The following is an 18,229-nucleotide window of genomic DNA, read 5'->3' as shown; positions in this document are numbered from 1 at the left end:
GCAAAGCCCATTAGGCTTCAAATGCTCGTGCAATGATCTGACCGCTTTGCAATCTTGTCCTGAGTCACAGTGACCTCTCAGATCTGCTAGCAGCTACACCGGGTATTGCTAAACCCACTGGCCTGGTGGGGGGTGAAAGAGGGTATGGTAAGGGGATGACTACTGGTCAGCTGGAGTAGATGTTCATGTGCCAACCTTACCAAACGTTTTTGTGTTATTGAGTCCGTCCTGAGCTGTTTAAAAACAAACCTGTTATTTTTCTTTCAACAGGTGAACATGGTTATTGGCATTCTGGTTTTTAACAAACTTGTATCCAAAGATGGGATAACAGATAAGAAACTGAAGGAACGGGCAGGGTATGCCTTATCAATACATCTAAGCAAAGAATGAAAATAAAAAATGCCATGATCAATAACCAGACAGAGAGCGGAAAGACGGACTGGAAAAAAAACCCACATGCAGAAAAAGACCGATTTGAAACAACAACAGAAGCATCATCTTTTTGCTCTGCCGCTGGGTGCAGCTGAGACAAAAGATGTGAGACGCAGCATTGTGTTAGCATGCCCGGGGGTCAGACGTTCAGGCCCAGGCTGACGTATCCCAGCAAAGATTAGGAAGAGCCTCGCTTAGTGCTAACTCCCTGCGACACCAGCTGGCTAGGAGAAGGACGTGAGTGTGTGGCGCGTGGTGCAAGCTGGGGAGACGTGCAGGGGGAATAAAGGCAAGGAGGATGCATCCTGTAGAGTGCTGAGCACCCTCAATGCCTGCCAAAATGAGGGTGCTCAGGGCCTCACAGAAATGGGCCCTGCTGGGTTTCTGAGTGCATATATGTGTCGGGCTGGGCAGATGCCATGTTGGAGAGAGAGAGGCAGAGAGAATGATAGAGCGAGACTGGTATCCCAGAGGCTGTTTACACTGCAGTTCCCCCTGGTTTTGTTTTGAAAGGTATTTCGATTTCTTTGGGAGCCAGCTCCCACAGCCCTTACTCACTTGATTTCAGGGGGTATCGCTGTGGGCTGCCAGACAGAGCCCTAAATACCATGCCACCGCTTGGCTGGCTTAGAACCAACCCCTGCTTCCGCTGAAGACAATCAGATTTGTCCCACTGGCTTCAGTTGGGCCATTTTTTCCCTTGTGATGAGTTAGTTCACACACGTAAGGCAGCATCCGGGCCAGACATGCAGCCTGTGCTACCTCTCAAACTTGAGGAAGGGGCCAGAAAACGGCCCACAGTCCCCAGAGAGTCTGTCTAAAACCAGGTCAGAAGTAAAGCAGTGCAACGCAGCGCCTCTGATAATGTAAACACACCAAACCCTGCAGCCCTACCTGTGCCCTTCACGTACAGACTGTCTGCCCCCTATCCTTCCAGTACTTCCAGTGAGGAGCACAAACGCCCACCTCCATTCCTGCATTGCTGTCGGCTGATGGTCTCTGATTTACCATCCGAGGTGCCATTGTAGTTTTGAAAATGTCGCTTGCAGCAAGGGGGTGAGAGTGTTGGTGCCTAAATACCACAGTGATGAGCCTATTGTAAAAACTTGAGAGAGGAGGCAATTGGATTCACAAGGGGTGGGTGGGAAAGGTACAGGATTGACTATATCTGCAGCCCTGGGAATTAAGTAGATGCCACATTAACATATCCATTGTAGAGGTGGATAAATCAGGGCTCATAAATGATGGTCATTGCCTGAGATCCACTGGGATCTAGTGGATTAGGCACTATTGTAAGAGTCAAGAGTCTTGACTTTTACTCCTGGTTGTAGTACTGAAGACCAGCGAGGCCAACAAGTCCATGGGCCATGGAGCGTGAGCACGCCAGGCACACTCCCCACCCCCCACCCCCGCCCCACTCCCCAGAAGTCAGAGACACAGAGCAATGTGGGCAGAGAGGTGCTGCTGTCCTTATTCTGTCAGGGAAGGACATTAATCTTGAAGGCTGTTAAACCATCATCTTAGCAGTGTTCCTGTAGCCATGTCAGTCCCAGAATATTAGAGAGACAAGGTGAGTGAGGGAATATCTTTTATTGGACCAACGTCTGTTGGTGAGAGAGACAAGCTTTCGGGCCACACAGAGCTCTTCTTCAGATCTGTCTCTCTCCCCAGCAGAAGGTTGTCCAGTAAAAGATATTCCTTCACCCACCTTTTCTCTCCAAACCATCAGCTTGTCGTTCATTGTATACCAGTAAGCAGGTACCAGGTGCCATGATCACTAAGTGTTAATTTCAGTGGAATTGGTGCAAGTTCCATGATCTTTACCATTGATTCACCGTGCAGTTAGCTCCCTTCCAAATCAAAGGATTTTACAGGATTCTTGGGCCTGAAGATGCCTTAAATGCCAGTGTCGTTGCAGTGGTGAAATATACAGCGAGAATACAGATTCTACTCTTGTAACTCAGCTGCAGTCAGCGGCTAATGGCGTTACGCCTGACTCACACGGGTGCAATGGAGGGCTTTTAATCCTCACCAAGGAATAAAAGGATTTTTTTAAAAATGACTTTTTGATTCAAGCTATTGAGGCTCCCAAATGGAATAGGTCATCGGTGAAATGAGGTGAGACGTTCTCTGGCAACCTGCCTGCAAGGACAGTCTTTCCAGTTAGACAGCCCTGTTGATTATTTTCATAAGCACCTTTTTTCTGGCTTTACTTTGGGAAGAGAGGTGGCAGAGAAGAGAGGCAAAGAGCAGGGATGTTAAAACCTCCAGTCACGGTGTCTGCTGGAGGATAATTCCTCTGGGTGGGGAGTCAGTGCGTTTCTTTAAAAATATTGTTATTGAGAGCTAGGCTGATAAGTGACAGCTGAGGATCAGGCCCCTGATTCTTCTCTCATGCCAGTGTAAATTGTTGACATCAGTGGCTTGATACCTGTATAACAGAGGGAAAGACTGCAAGTGCACCATCCCTTATTGCTGGCTGGAAAAGAGGGACCTGGGGAGCAACCTTCAGTGTACTGCCTCACACTGCTGCTGCTAAAAGGGGGTGCTTTATTGCCTCCTCTCCAAAGAAAGAACTAGAGAAAATACTTTAACCCCGAACAAGAGTCTGTAGCCAGATAACTATACTTGAAAGTGAATGTTCAGATAAGTCATTGATTGGATTAGCAGAGGAGAGAGTTATTGTCTCACGTTCTCTCTCTCTGAGCAAAAAGCACCCGAAAGTCCGTATTTAAAAGATGCCAGCTGGTTATTGATCATACTGAAAGTTATACTTTGAAAACAAAACTGACAAAGAAAAACACCCTTTTTTTCTGATGTTCTTTGTTGTTCCCCCCCTTCTCTTCTTTTATCCTCTTTCGTTTCCATGTGTGCATGTGTGCGTGCAGTGATTTTAAACGTTCTCTGTGTTAAACGATTTTGCCAATTTCATTCTCCTTTTGAAACACACCCATTGAGAACCCTGAAATACCTCAGGGAACTGTGTCACATTTAGCCAGCCGCTTACACTCTGGGCTTGGGAGCTGTGTTGGAAGGTAATTCTGGAGACCATCAAGACAAGTAACTGCACTGGAGATCTTTGTGTTTGTGCCCTGGAGGGGAACTGGTATAGCCAGTGTATTCTGTTTCTCTTATAGCAGAGGCAAGAAGTATGGTTTGCTGTAGGAGAGAAAGCTATGTGACACTATAATGAGCCCAAAACAATCCCTAACCTACAGTAGTTCTCATTAACAAGTCAACAGTCACCATACAATGATATCTGAGATACAACCGGTTTTTCCCCTATACTTAGAACAGGAAATAACTGTGATTATTGTGTCAATATTGTTGGCAAATGTCAACTTTCTCACAGTAATGACCTCACCCGCATACCACACACGTTGGTGCTTAGGCCCTGATCTGCAATGATATTGAAGCACTAACTCCCACTGATTTCAGTGATTTCAATGCGGGTTAGGCACCTCTGTACCTTTGAGGATCGGGGCCTGATAGCACAACCATGAGTGCAGATATATAGATAGCCAGATCAATGCGCACAATCAGGCTGTGCATGTACATCAACACCCTGTGCACTAGAGCTGGGGAAAACAGTATATCATGTTTTCAGTGAATACTCACACCGCATTGTCAATCGGTTCCCTATGGCCAGTCTTATCCGTTTTGCAGTCACTTGCCGCAGACGTTCAGCAGTTGGGTTTTATCGGTGTGTGGTCCTGTGTCCAGGCACAACACAGCTTGAATTGTGAGTATCTGCTGTCAGAGTATCAAGCAAAACAATTGTAAAGATGTCAAATACATTAAAATGGGATCAGATTTTGATTCCTGTACACTGGGTAGTACCTTCCCCCACAAGGAGTGGCACTGAAATCAGTCAGGCTACTCATGGCTTCAGGTACTAGTCAATAAATGCATCACAATCCAGGCCCTCATGAATACTCTGGAAGAGCTTGTGATCTTTTAGCAAGCAGAAAAAGAAGATAAATTCACTATTCACTATGATTATTTCCTTTGCTGTACTGCACATACTTCCCTCCCCCAACAATAGACACATGTGGACTACACAACCAGCCCCTCTCTCACAAAACACACACCAGAATATGAACCACCTGTCTCTGTGTTTACTCGCCCCAGCTGTGCGTGCACACATGACAGCAGACCTCTTTCCACCTCTAGCTGATGTGTTGTCACTTATGTTTATGTCCTTCCTAGCAGAGGTTCCCATCAAATGTCTTGTTAGATCTTGCATTTTTTACTCCTTACAGTTCCCTGTTGCTTGTGGCCCACAATGGAAATCTGGGGAGAAAGCACCTTTTCAAGGGTCATTCAGTGGATGTGTCTCAGCAAGGCACACACAGTGCCAAATTTATGCCTGGTGCGACTCCATCAATTTCACAGGATTTACTCTATCCATGAATTTGGAGCACACGTTCTAGAAGACATGCATATATTTATACACCCACACCCAATGGAGCCAGGAGCTAATTTTCTCTCTGTCTCAAGGCTGTGATAGCTGTGAGATACCTTAGCTACAAGTCATTATTTCTGAAGGAAGTAATGGCTTATGTTATACCAGCTGATTAAAAACTGTCCAGTAACCTTTTAAGTAATAAGCCCATGTGACCATTGGACACACCATAAATACTAAAGGGTAGCCGTGTTAGTCTGTATCTACAAAAACAACGAGGAGTCCGGTGGCACCTTAAAGACTAACAGATTTTACATTTTACATTACATTACATTACATTTTACATCTGTTAGTCTTTAAGGTGCCACTGGACTCCTCGTTGTTGTTTTTTTTACCATAAATAATATGCTGGTTTTCACGGTGATGTGCTTTGTTGTATTTTAGACTGAATATAGAGTTATAAAAGCTAGGGAAAGACATTTGTCTAGTCCACCTTCAAGGCAAAGTGAGTTTGCAAACACTTTGCATTTGGAATTAGCTAACTGCCTCTCACCAATGGTGCAATCCAAACCACTGGGGGTGAATATCATGCTGTCTCTTGCCAGTGAGATAACACCCTCTCTGCTGTTAAGCAATTTTATTGGCTTTATTAAATCCAGGTGTTGTGTCCAAACCTCTGTGTGTGCCCTCAAATACCTGTCTCTCAGGCTAGTGCCATCACTCTCTGGATACATGGACAGAACAGCTGGGATGTATAATTGCCTACACTGTATGGGATGTCTGCACAGCAGCTGGGAAGTGTAATGCCCGACTTGGGTAGATTCACACACTAGGTCTGACTGAGCTGCACACTAAAAATTGCGGCATGGGCACGGTGGCTCAGGCTAGCCGCCCGACTACAATCCTGTCTGAGATCCTAGTTATGTACTCGGGCCGCTAGCCAGAGCCACTGCCACCTAGGCCACCATGGCTACCCAGCTTTTAGTAGTGCACTAGCTTGATGTGAGCTAGCATGTATACCTTTACCCTTGCTGGGAATTACACCCGCCGCCCCCGGCTTCTGTGCAGACACGTCCTTTTTATGAGCAAGGCCCAGAGCTAGGCGTTGACGACTCCTAAAAGAGGATCCTTGCTGGAGGCAAGGAAACAACCTGGTGGGACCTGCAGTTCCATCTCCCTTTATGGAAGGATTTAGGCCCTGAATCAGCAAAGTTCTCAAGCACATGGTTAACCTTACACGCATCAGTAATCTGATCTCTGTTCCGCAAAGCATTTAAACAGCAAAGCATTTAATGTGAAGTACATGCTTAAGACCCATTGAAGTCAATAGGATTTAAGCATGTGTTTAAACATAACCATGGACTTCTTTGCTTTGCTGAATCAGGGACTAAGGGCCAGATTTTTAAAGTATTTAGGTATCTAAAAATGCAGATAGGTGCCTCGTGGAATTTTCAGAAGTGCCTAGGCACCGTTGATTTCAATGGGAACTTGGTGCCTAGGTGCTTTTGAAAATTCTACTAGGCATGGTTAGGCCTCTGCATACCTTTATAAATTTGGCCCTGAGTCACTAATGATTTGTTTCTTTCCTGTCACCATCTGCTGCTAGGAAGGTAGGGGATTGGTCCTGTTTTGAGCAGGGGGTTGGACTAGATGACCTCCTGAGGTCCCTTCCAACCCTAATATTCTATGGTTCTAAAGCATTTTGCCCGCTGGCTGAACTAACGTAGAAGGGACAGTGGAAAAAGCATCTCAACTACACCTCACTCTGCTTCATCAAACAAAATAAGCCAACACAGCGCTGGTCCCACCAGCCCTACTTCTTGCCTTTCAAGTGCAACACGCCGCAGCCGGGCCCAGAAGCAAAAACAACACAAAGGACAGAGGGGGAGAGAAAATATTCTCAAGGTCAAGAGCACGCAAGCAGGCCTGGGAGGGTAATAAAAACATGTAGTAAAAGGTTACCACCAATGGCGGCACCAGAGGTCGCCCTGAGCCCAGCAGAACCTTTCCCAACACGATTCCACCCATACCAGTGACCCCAGCACAGCTCTTGACTTGGCTCCCTGCATCTGGAATGACACAGATGAGAGTTTCATTCCTTCCTGACTTTTGATCTCCTTGCTCAAACTGGGTGTGGTGTGGCTGGTTGGTTCCTTTTTTTCCTTTTCTTTTCTGTTCCTTTCTTCGTTTGTGTTCACAAGCAAAGTGTTTTGTTTTGTTTCAGTCTTTTGATTTTAATTGCAGTCAGATGGCAGTGCCTCTTTACGGCATGACGCTCAAATGTTCCAAGTGTGGAGTAGTTTCTTCCGCAGAAGTTTCGGCCACAGCCACCAGTAACGCCATGTTAGTTCCTCTAATTTCAACTTCTTTTCTTTCTTTCTTTCTCGCTTTCTTTATTTGATTTCCCTCTTTCATTTTATTCCCCGTTTGTTTTCTCTCCCCATGTCCCACCCGCCCTCCTGCCTTCCCATCCCCTTGGGCCATAAGAAGTTAGAAGTGTAGGCTTCCTGAAATGTCCCTGGTACAAGGCCTGCAAGAGTTAAAGTCCTAGGGTAGACTGGACCGTACCGGGCGCAGAGCATTCCAGCAAAACACTTTGGTATGTGCTTAAAGTAATGCAGGTGACTAGCCCCACTGAAGTCAATGGGACTATTCACATGCTTAAAGTTGACCATATATCTACAGCCCCAAATTCAACGTAGCACTTGGGGCTTGACTCTTGATGGCAACGCTCCCATTGACTTTAATAGCTCATCGATGCACAAATTAAATTCAGAAGGGACCACTATGATCATGTAGACTGGTCTCCTAACACAGGCCATAGGACTTCCCAGGCTCAAGCCCTTAGGCCCCAGTTTAGTAAAGCACTTAAGCATGTGCTTCAGTCCCATTGACTTCAGTGGGACAGACTACTTAAAATTAAGCATATACTGAAGTCTTTGTTGAATCAAGACTAAGTGTTTTTCTGGATCATGCAAGAGTACACATCCCCTCGAAGGACAGAGCCCCTGGTTCGCTGCATGTTCTTTGGCACAGAGTCTTATAGAAGCAGGGAGCAGTTTGAACTGGATTTAGATGCCTTTGGTTCAAGGGACACTGTCAAGTGACAACGTAAACTATTGTTAAATGCCATAATTTTGATACTAACCGGAGCTGGTTGAAATTTTAAAAAATCTTGAACTCAGGGATGTTTTTGTTCTGCTGTTTTTTTAATGGATCAGGATTTCGTTTTTTGAAAGTTTCTCTGGAATGCTATTTTCAGCATTGATTTTGTTTTGGTTTTTTTTTTTTTTCATTTTGATTGTAATTGTCAAAAGTGAAATGTTTCGATTTTGAAATGATTTTTTTTCAAAAATGAATGGTTTTGATTTTGAAAAGTCCCCATCATTTGACTAAACTAACCAATCCAAATTTTGAATGGAAAACACGAACCAAAAAAGTGAATTTTTTTGCTGAAAAACTTTGAAAAACTGAAATATTTCAAGAAATCAAAAAGGTTTTCTGAAAATTTTCATTTTTGAAAAATGACAAAATTTCTTCAAAATAATGTGAATGAAAAATTTCAATCAACTCTATTGACAGTTTAGATTTTTGAAACTGAGGATTAAAAAAATCATATTTACTTTTCATTGTTGATCCTGTGTTACTTTGTTCACCAGCTTGGATGGTGAAACTGCACTGGTGTGACACTTGTGTGTTTCTAGTGAGTTTCACGTACCAATTCTTGTGAATTAGCATGACATTGTTGCATTTCAGTTTCCGATCACTGAGGAGGAATGTTTAATTCTAGCAAAAAATATGATCATTAATAAAAATGATATATTTCATGGAATAAAAATGTAATTCATATTAAGTTTTGTAAGCCACACTCCTTCTTTTAAACAAATTTGAATATATTGTCCTTTTCTACTTGACAGTGTTCGTTTACAAAATCATGATCTAATTCATTTTCAAATTTTTTAAAAAGGCTTTACAGGGCAGTTGGAAATCACCATCTCCTGCTGAGCCTGAGAGCTTCTCGTTTTACTTAATTGATTTGATAAGTATCAGAAGGGACTTAGTAAAAGAATGTATATATGCCTTGTTTCCCTGGCAACAGAATAACAAAATCAGTAAATTTCAGTGCAAGATTTTGTTTCCTGTGATCTTGCCTTTGATAAAGGACATCTGAGCACCTGAAGAAGAATTTGTATAGTTGGCCCCGACCCCACTCCCATCATCCACTTGGTTCTGCGGTTCATTATTATCATTTTGCCCATGCCAAATCACTTGCAAACAAGGCTGTTAACGAGTCAAAGTCCTGGAGTAGCTGACCATGCCTCTTGTTGGTATCAATATTTTATTATGCTGGGCATTCAAGTCATTAATGCCAGGTTTGGGGCCAGCTTTGCCCTTTGATATTGCGGCCTTTGGATGAAAATTGCATGGGGCAGATCTAGATTTGGCTCCTCTCTGACACAGACTATAGCAGTGACTGCGGTGGTTAGTGGAGAAAGGCAGAGAAGGAATAGCTGTGCCTTGTTATTTCAATGTTTCAGTCTGGCACAGGCATCACCTGTCAGACCAGAAGGCCCCCTGGAGAGCAGAGTGCATCTGGGATGATGGTGCATGAAAATACACAGTAGGGTCTCCATTTGCTTGGCTTTGGGAAGTTACAGTACTCTGACAGCTGAGTCATGAAAACACCTGTCCATCAGAGTGAGGAGGAGGCAGAGAAATAGGCATTGAGCACCAGTCATTCTCAGACTGGGTGGTATCAAACCATACCACTGGTAGGGAGGGCTAGGTGGGAACTAAGAGCAAGGCAAAGGTCAGGGGTACTGGAACTGCCAGGTTTCTTTGCTCAGGAAATGTTGAAACAGTTGAGAAGGTGGAAAACTTTGGACCTCTTTGACCCATGAAGTGCAGGGAAACGTGCCAGATGTGTCCTTTACCAAGTTGGCTTCCAGCTGTGGACTCTACTGTCATGCTGTAAAACTGTTTCCTGCCACGCTGCTCTTTGAGAAGATGCAGAGAGCATTTTGCTGGTGAATGGGCTCTTCTTCCTACTGTGACTTCTCTTCAGCTGATTTGTGCCTGCTATGCCTGCTCCCTCATCTCTGGGCAAAAGCTACCTTAAAGTCTTTTGCCTTTTTGCCACCTTGGGAAGAGGTTTGATCTGAAAATGGGACTGCTACATATGGTCTTCTCAGCCATACCAATTCTTTGCATGTTTACTATGAAAAGGGGACTGCACTGCAGAAAATTGAAGTTACGGTTGTTTTGATTAGATACATAGATAGATAGCTAGAATTACTGTCAGTGAACATGCTACTTTATATGACATGTTCAAAGACAGGGGCTGAAACACTGGCCTCAGAGAAGTCAATGGCAAAACCCCCATTGATTTCAGGTGGTCCAGGATCGATTTCACCCAGGATCCCCACCTGCCCCCCAAGTGAATCTCAGGCAAAGAGGAAACATGGGACACCAGTTCAGATGGGAGTAGTTTACCAGCCCATGGCCAGTGTTCCCATTAAGAACCAAATTTTACAGCATGTTTTCTCGTCAGGATAGTTGGAATTTAAATGCCCCTTTAAACTCACAGAACTTTTGTTAAACAAATACATGATTATTTGGGGGATTCATTTAGGAGAGGCTGTTCTTACATTGTGCTGGAAACTTTGACAGGAGATTTCAAAGTCCACTGCCATGAGGCTTTCCATGGATTTCAGTGGTGCTTGCATCAGTTCCTTATTTCCCAGTTTCCTTGTGGAGGAACACCTGCATCTTCTATTTATTTCCATGGGAGCTGGGGATGCCTAGCACTTAGGAATGGCCAGAGCAGATCAGACCAATGGCCTATCTAGTCCAGTATCTTGTACCAACAGTGCACAATCCCAGCTGCTCCAGAGAAATGTGCACGAAACCCCGCAGTAGGCAATTAAGGGATAACCTGCCACCCAGGGAGAGTCTCTTCCTACCCACTCCCAACTTAGAATCAGGCTGCTTATTTAGTTGCTGAAGTCTAGGCACTGACATTCGAAAGCCACAGCCAAAGCCTACTATGGTTGAAAGTTTTCTCCATTTTGCAAGTGGCTGTTTAGGATTCAAAAGTACTGCCACCCCTTACCGCTCCACCCCTGTACACGCCCATCTCCAGGATGGCTCTTGCTGGACTATCAAAGGGATGGAGGAGCTAAACATTAAAACAGTCCTAACCAACAGGCCTCCATGTTTGCATGCTTTGAAGATCGCCCTGTTTATGTGATTTCCCTAGGAACAGGATGTAGAATCGTAAGGTCTCAGGCTACCTTTGTGCATGACTTATTCTATGAATTGTGCCATGCCATGTCCTTTATGGCTGCTGCTTTCCTAGCCTCTCTCCTTCACTTAACTAGCATCCACTACTTCCACCGAGACCCTAAAGCAGCTTGTTCTGGCTGTCAAGCCTTTCTTGGAGTCTGTCCTTTCAAGAGCGTCTTGGTGCCGGGGATTCCGTTTCTATTTTTCATTGATCAGGATGTGGGGTTGCCCTTTCTCTATCCTCCAGAGATGCCTCTATCTGCTTCTTGATCTCAGAGCGTTTGCAGTCTTTTCTTGGCTCACTTGCACAAAATTCTAGGTGCCTTCAGGGCCCTTACTGTGGCCCTTACTAACCCTGAGTAGCTCTTTCATGCTTGGTTAGTACCATCAATGGGACTACTCACCTGGGTAAGTGCTATGCAACACAAGTAAGGAGTGATGAATTGGACCCTCAATATGTAGATGCTTCTCTGCTACTTCAGGCCCCTGTTTAGACTGGCAAAAAAAACAGCTTCTATATTTAGGTGTCAAAGTCCTGTCTCACTTAGCAGGACCTCGCGGTGCAATCTTTTGATTTGTATATTTTGGTTAGATTTGTCAAGATGGCCATCGCTAATAAACTGTCTCGGAATGGTAGCCATCCCACAGCTAACTTAGCATGTACTCAAGTGACTCCGAAGAATCTGTTCCATGTACATGAGATGTCAGGTCTTGTGATCTTCCGTTCACAGGGCTTAGAATCTAACTATTGAGGGAAGTACAATCCCCAGGAGCAATTGTGGGGAGATGGTCAGTCATATCCTGATGGCTCCATTAGAAGTTGTTGGTTGCAAACCCAAACGTTAGCTTCTTTTCTGGTATTCTTGGGGGACTTAGACTCATCCTGCTTGAGGGCGGCTTGGAAAGAGGAGTGGGATTGTGATGTTTATGGACTTCTCTCAAGAGGGTCCCTAAAACGGAGACAACAACTTGAGCTGAGCAGGGGGAAGAGTGGTGCTGGTAGTCTGTGAATCACTTTTCCTACAACTGGTCATAGAACTAGAGAAGCAGTCATAGAACTAGAGAAGCATTTGGGTTAGGATGGGCTTCCATAAGATCAGCTAATCTCTACCCTCTGCATCAGGGCAAGACTGACATTACTATCCCTAAATCTTCCCTGATGGATGTGTATCTAGTCTCAGCCTTACTTGTGTACAGCTTTGGCAGTTCCACCTCCCTTGGCAGCTTTTTCCATAGCCTGAGCTGCTCTTTGAGTTAAGTTTATTTCCTGCTGCATCTTTATCCCATTAATGCTTGTTCTGTCATCCTAAAGCAATGGGAATAATTGATCTCAGTCGTCTTTGTAACATGCCTCTGAGGGCAATCATTGTGTCTCCTTGCCTTAGTCTTCTTTTCTCTAGGCCCAGTCCTCTTAAACTTTCATCATTGTAGATCTTTGTTTCCCAAACCTTTTTGTCATTTGTGGCACTCTCCTCTGAATTCTCCCTAGTTTATCTTTGTCCCGTGGCAAAAATGGAGTTTCCAGAGTTGTCGATAATAAAGAATGAAACAGGGCATCTACTGGGGGAGTAGTGTTGGTGAACATCCTCTGATTAAAGACCATGACATGTCCCTGCTTTTGACAAGGCTGAATATGGTCCACATGTGGTTTGCTCGCTTTTCACTATAAGTCCTGTTGAAGAAACGCGAGGGCCCCAGTATTGTAGTGTTGTCATATGACATCATAATGTTATAGCATTGTGCTGTGTTGTAGCATCCACATATCCTGACATGATACCATTTCTCTGGATCATACGGTGCTGTAGCAGCATGATGCCATGTACTGTCTCTGTGCTGTCACGTAGCAGTGTTGGACCATAATCATGCCTTGTGAAAGCAGCATCCTAGTTCAGTGATCCAGTGGCACAGTACCCATGCTATAATGTCACTGTAATCCACACCAGGAGAATATGGGTCTTTGTCCCCTCTAGTGCATGGGATACATACATAAGAGGATAAAAGTCTACCTCAGCTGCCAGCCAAAAGCCTTATTTCTTGATCTCAAGCCATAAAGGTCTTAGGTTAATCGCCTCTGACAACCCATGAAAGAGGACTGTTATATAGCCATATTGCATAACAGCACCATTAGTTAGCAATATCATCATGTCACGTTGCAATCCAATGTCATGACATGCTGACATAGCACCTAAGTATTATGATGTTACATAGGCCCTGAGAGTTTTGTCAAGACCCTTTAAGGTTTCATGGATGCCAAAGCACCTAATAAGAAACAGGACAGCCTTAAAGATGTAGTACGTGTGAATCACAGTACAGAGCCAATGCACAGGAGGTGGAATTAAGGGCATGCTCCTTTCAGACCTGTTTTTCTTTCCTTTGTTTTTTTTTTTTTTCTTAAGCCCCAGGCTTGATGTGTGTTTTAAAAAAATAACACAACCCTTTTGCATTTAATACTTCAAAAGCTAAGCAGAGCTATGAAAATGAAATCAGAGTAATTTATAGCCCATTGCCATCTGCTGCCTGGGAGAAAAATTGTGCATTATATGTCAAGCAACATTTCCATAATATTTGTCAGAGATGAATATGGCTGAGAAGGCCCCCGGAAGATGAAGCAGAAAAAGATCAGAAAGTTGGGCCAGATGCTCAGATGGTGTGTTGGCACAGGTCCACTGAAGTCAATGTAACTATACTGATTTACACCAGCTGTGGATCTAGCCCAATGTTATTTTAATCATTATTCTTCTGGTTAATATTTGGGTGGGTGGGAGGATCGGGGAAGTGGGCCGTATCCACTGTGTAGTGACAGCTCTAAAGGTTGTTTGTGGTGAGACTTGGAGAGAGAGCCAACAGAATGTCTTGATTAAGAGGGGCAGGAGAACAGTCGCATGTGGAAAGGATGTAGACTCCAGGGAAGAAGAGGGATTTTGTAAGGTGATCCCACTGGAGTCTTGGGCCATTGTGTCTGAGTTTGGGAGGGCAGCTTCTGCCCTGACTCCTCACTGAGTCAGTTTGTGTGCACCCATGTACATCACGGGAGTCGTTTATGGAGCTGGTGTCAGCACTATTGTGAATCAGGAGCAACTACACTGAAGGCAGGAGAGGTATGCTAGTGTAAAAGTGATCAGAACCAGGCCTATGGTACTGGTCTTAGAAACAGGCCTGAGCCAAAGCCCTAATCTAGCCCCAACTCTGAACTCTGGATCTGAGTCCAAACTTTTTTGCATTTGATGTTTGGACTCAGCCCGTTACAGAGACAGTTTCAAGCTATCAGTCTCATCCAAAGCCAGATTTGTGGTTCAGATCTGAGCTATGGTTCAGGCCTGTTGCTGTAGCCAGAGCCTGTTGTGTGCTTTTCTGCTAATGTCCTTAATGTAGCCATTCTTATGTGTCGGGAGTGTGATAGGCCAGGGAACTCCAGAGGGCAGAGTCTGATATCACCCAATCCAGTGCCCTCTCTTTCCCCTTGTTCTCTCTAGTCACCAGAAGTATGGTGAGCAACTTGAATGAGCTGTTTTTCCCAGTCAGACAGCTGGTGTGTTGGACTCTCTGATCCTGGCATGGAATACACCTGTGGAATCCTGTCATCAGGCAAATCTCATTTTTCCATTCGGCTTTTCTGCCACTTCAGTTTTGTTCTTCCCACACTTGTTCTCCAGTCAGCTTCATTAACATCATGTTGCAAATGGTGATTCTGAGAGGTTTCTGTTATCAGATGCACTCGGCCAATTTTGGGGGGATGGGGGGGTGAAGCAGGAGGGGGAATAAAAACACTTGCATGGTTTATGACTATGCTGAAAAACTACAGTATGTCTGCAAAAAATGGGGCATTCAAGAGTCGGTCCTGAACTTTCCATTCAATGTCTTATGTGCAGTTATAGGGCATGCATATCACGTTACAGCACTTTCCTTACATGGTAGCACAAAACCCTTTACTTGGTGGAGAAAAGGGAATTACACAGGAATTTACGTGCTCTTCCAGGTTGCTGGTTAATTGCACCAGTAGCTCCTAAATTCACAAACTCGAGCCTGGACTGGTGTTCAGAAGTGCTGGTATATAATTATTAATTACAGAAATAACCCATCACTGCAATCTACCATCAGTGCAGTGGGAAGTCCTTGAGCATTGTGCCTGGATAACGAGTGAGTGTAAATTGGGTAAGAAGTTACTTGACCCAGTGACATTAAATGGTCAGTGGTTCCCATGTAAGTGCTGCAAAGTGTGAGTCATGATATCTGTGTCCTATAATATGTCATGTTATCTATCTATGTGTCTTTACGTATAGGTCAAGATTTTCTACCCAGAAAAGTTTGAGGTCCACTCGTTATTTCCGTCTCTGTGTGTATTCTTGCTAAGCTTCTGTTGTAGATAGAGTCCCATGCTTTCCTTTGTGCACTGCTGTCCCCAAATGTTTAGAATTAAAGTTGAGTTAATTTCCTATGTATTGCCACAGTCTGCACTGATTTGGCTCCCTTGGTGGCAAAGAGGTCAAGCGTGGTCCATGGAGATGGAAATGCCTTCTCATTTCTAGAAGCGGTCTGTCCAGTTCAGACCTGGAGCTCCTGGCTGGGGTAGTGCAGGGATGCTCACATTCCAGATGATTATGATGTACAGTATCCCTGCTGTGGCTAAACAGATGACTTGAATCCTACGAGCCATCAAGCCAGCACTACATTCACTTGCAAAAATAGAATAAGGTTCATCAGATAGAGCTGGTTCCAGTTTTCCAGGGAGCTTATTTGGCAAGGTCCCATCTGTACCCAGTAGCTCCTTGTTAACAGATAACAGGGTTCAGGGACCAGCGGCCTCCTTAGTTCTCTGGGTATTTGTATGTGGGGAACATTTGATGGAGGGCAAGAAGTGCTTCCAGGAGCTTAGTGTCCAGGCTCAGCTCTGTCCTTGTCAGCTTAGCCACCCGAACCCTCCAAATAAAACCCCCAGGTGATACTGATTTACTGAGTGCCATGACAGTCCAGGCACCAGTCGCCATTAGCTAAGTGTTGATGGCCATCAAGGTAATCTGACCTCTGCTGTAGATGTTCCATTCCCATTTTGCAACATACAGTGGCTGCATCTTCTCTCCGCTCCTTGGACAATACCACTGGTGTGATTAAAAGTGTGGAGTGGGAGGGGCATGAGTGGGACATGATATGCCTGCCTCCTTCCTTCCCACCCCGAATTTCTGTGCATGCTTGCACCACTGAGCCATAGTCCCCTCCAAGTGTCTGCCGCCTGCTCTGAGAGCATGAGTGTGATGAGCAAAGCAGCCTCCTGCATCCCCGAGGGAGCTCAGAAATCACCCAGAATAAGACCACTGTTACTGAGGGATATTCTTCTGCGGCCCTTTGGGATCAGGAGGCTGAATTGGCTCCCACAAGTGATCACAACATTTAACTGGCTGGGGATGAAGCTGAACTCGGATTTGCTTTCTCTTCCCTGACAGGGCGTCCCTTTGGAGCTCCTGCGTGGTCCTACCTCTGCTGGCGCTGACCTGGATGTCTGCGGTTCTGGCAATCACGGATCGGCGGTCGGCGCTCTTCCAGATCCTGTTCGCTGTCTTTGACTCCCTGGAGGGCTTTGTCATTGTGATGGTTCATTGCATCCTGAGACGAGAGGTGGGCACAGCCCAGAGGGCTGCGTGTGACCTATCTACCGGAGGCCAGATTGGGAATTGCAGCTTTCCCACAGTCTCTCTGGGAATTCCTCTGATCCCTTGAGCTGTGGACCATGACATTCAGCTATACAGCTGTCACTGTGATAAGTGTGACCGAAGTGCCTGGACAGATGGATGGATAGGTGGACGTCACGCTGAAAACATACAGTGGGGCAGAGTTTTGGGGACAAGTCTCGTTTAGTTTATCATTGGTCCAAAATTTAGGTTTTGTTTAAAAAAAAAAAAAGATTTTACAAAACCTAGGATTTGCAGAAAAGTTTTCATCCATGTTTAAAGACAACATCAACAAAAAACAAAGTTGTTTTCTAGGGGTTGTATTGAAATTGTCCCCAGCAGTGTTAGAAACCCAAACACTATATATATGGTGCCAGTTTATGGGAGCCATATGTTAAACTTGACTATGACCAGAAAGTGAAACTTTCTTTTACTTTAAACCAGTGAACTCCATCAGTGATGAAAAGTTACATTCCTTTTTTTAAGTTCTTTCCATTGCAATAAAAGGAGGTGTCATTAATAACATTGACAAGGAGCTTTTTATTTATATATGTGCATGTTACCTTGATATAATTCCTTTCAATTAAGTGGGCCTGATAGATTCCTGGTGTCAGACCACTGAAATCAGTGGAATTACACCAGGGATTGACCTAGCCCAGAGTCTTTTCATTAATTTCATTATCCAGTTAGGCCCTCTCATTGCGGTCGTTGGGAGTCTTTCTGTTGATTTCAGTGAGTTTTCGATGACACGCAATATGCAGACAGTATAGACTCTTGATCTGACATTATATACATCTATGTCATGATTTATGCAAGAGGATCCTTTGTAAATATGGGTTACAGAATAAATTCATGGTTATTCCTGCCTGTGCAAATCCAGCAGCTAGCTACTTTGGAAGCTATCCCATGTAATAATCCTGTAAGCATGCAGGAATCTGGAGTTGCTGTGTTGGTGTGTGAGATATGTATCCTTTCAGCCCCTCTGAAGCCGTTGTGTAAGCCCTAAACAAACAGGACCCATGTGAGCATTACAATCTATCCCCAGCAGGATTGGATGCTCCTTTGCTTTAAACAGTGCCTCTGTCTGACTCAGTCTTGTGCAAATCTGTTTCTCCCGGCAGGTCCAGGATGCAGTGAAGTGCCGAGTAGTGGACCGTCAGGAAGAGGGCAATGGAGACTCGGGAGGGTCGTTTCAGAACGGACATGCTCAGCTAATGGTAGGATAAACTGCCACCCGCTCGTTTGCCAAGGGACTCGGTGCATATAGCCCGGATCCAATGAACTAAGGGCTCTCTTTCAACATTTTAGGCTTAGCTGTCATCACTCTCCTTCTTTTAAATCTCTGATTGGAGTGTGGGTGAGCCTCAGTTTCACTCACCTATAGCTCCCATTCCCTTCATAACAATCAGGGTCCCATCCGTCTCCCCCCAGGCGTATGCAAGCA

At 44.7% G+C, this 18,229-nt stretch overlaps 1 protein-coding gene across 4 annotated transcripts in view; it reads left to right on the top strand.

The window, feature by feature from the left end:
- The window catches only part of ADGRB1 (adhesion G protein-coupled receptor B1), a 372,262-nt gene that overhangs the window by 331,563 nt on the left and 22,470 nt on the right, over positions 1-18,229 (top strand). For 3 of the 4 annotated variants that reach the window (XM_073329984.1, XM_073329983.1, XM_073329980.1), the window contains 4 exons: positions 271-356; positions 7,082-7,180; positions 16,561-16,732; positions 17,907-18,002. In XM_073329984.1, the coding sequence (XP_073186085.1) occupies positions 271-356; positions 7,082-7,180; positions 16,561-16,732; positions 17,907-18,002 (453 nt within the window). The remainder of the gene's footprint in view (positions 1-270; positions 357-7,081; positions 7,181-16,560; positions 16,733-17,906; positions 18,003-18,229) is intronic. The other variant, XM_073329982.1, reaches the window with a different exon arrangement.

Source organism: Lepidochelys kempii, chromosome 2 (assembly GCF_965140265.1).
Source record: "Lepidochelys kempii isolate rLepKem1 chromosome 2, rLepKem1.hap2, whole genome shotgun sequence".
Lineage (NCBI taxonomy): Eukaryota > Metazoa > Chordata > Testudines > Cheloniidae > Lepidochelys > Lepidochelys kempii.
Note: the sequence above shows the minus strand (reverse complement) of the source record. Positions and strands in the feature narration are given on the sequence as shown.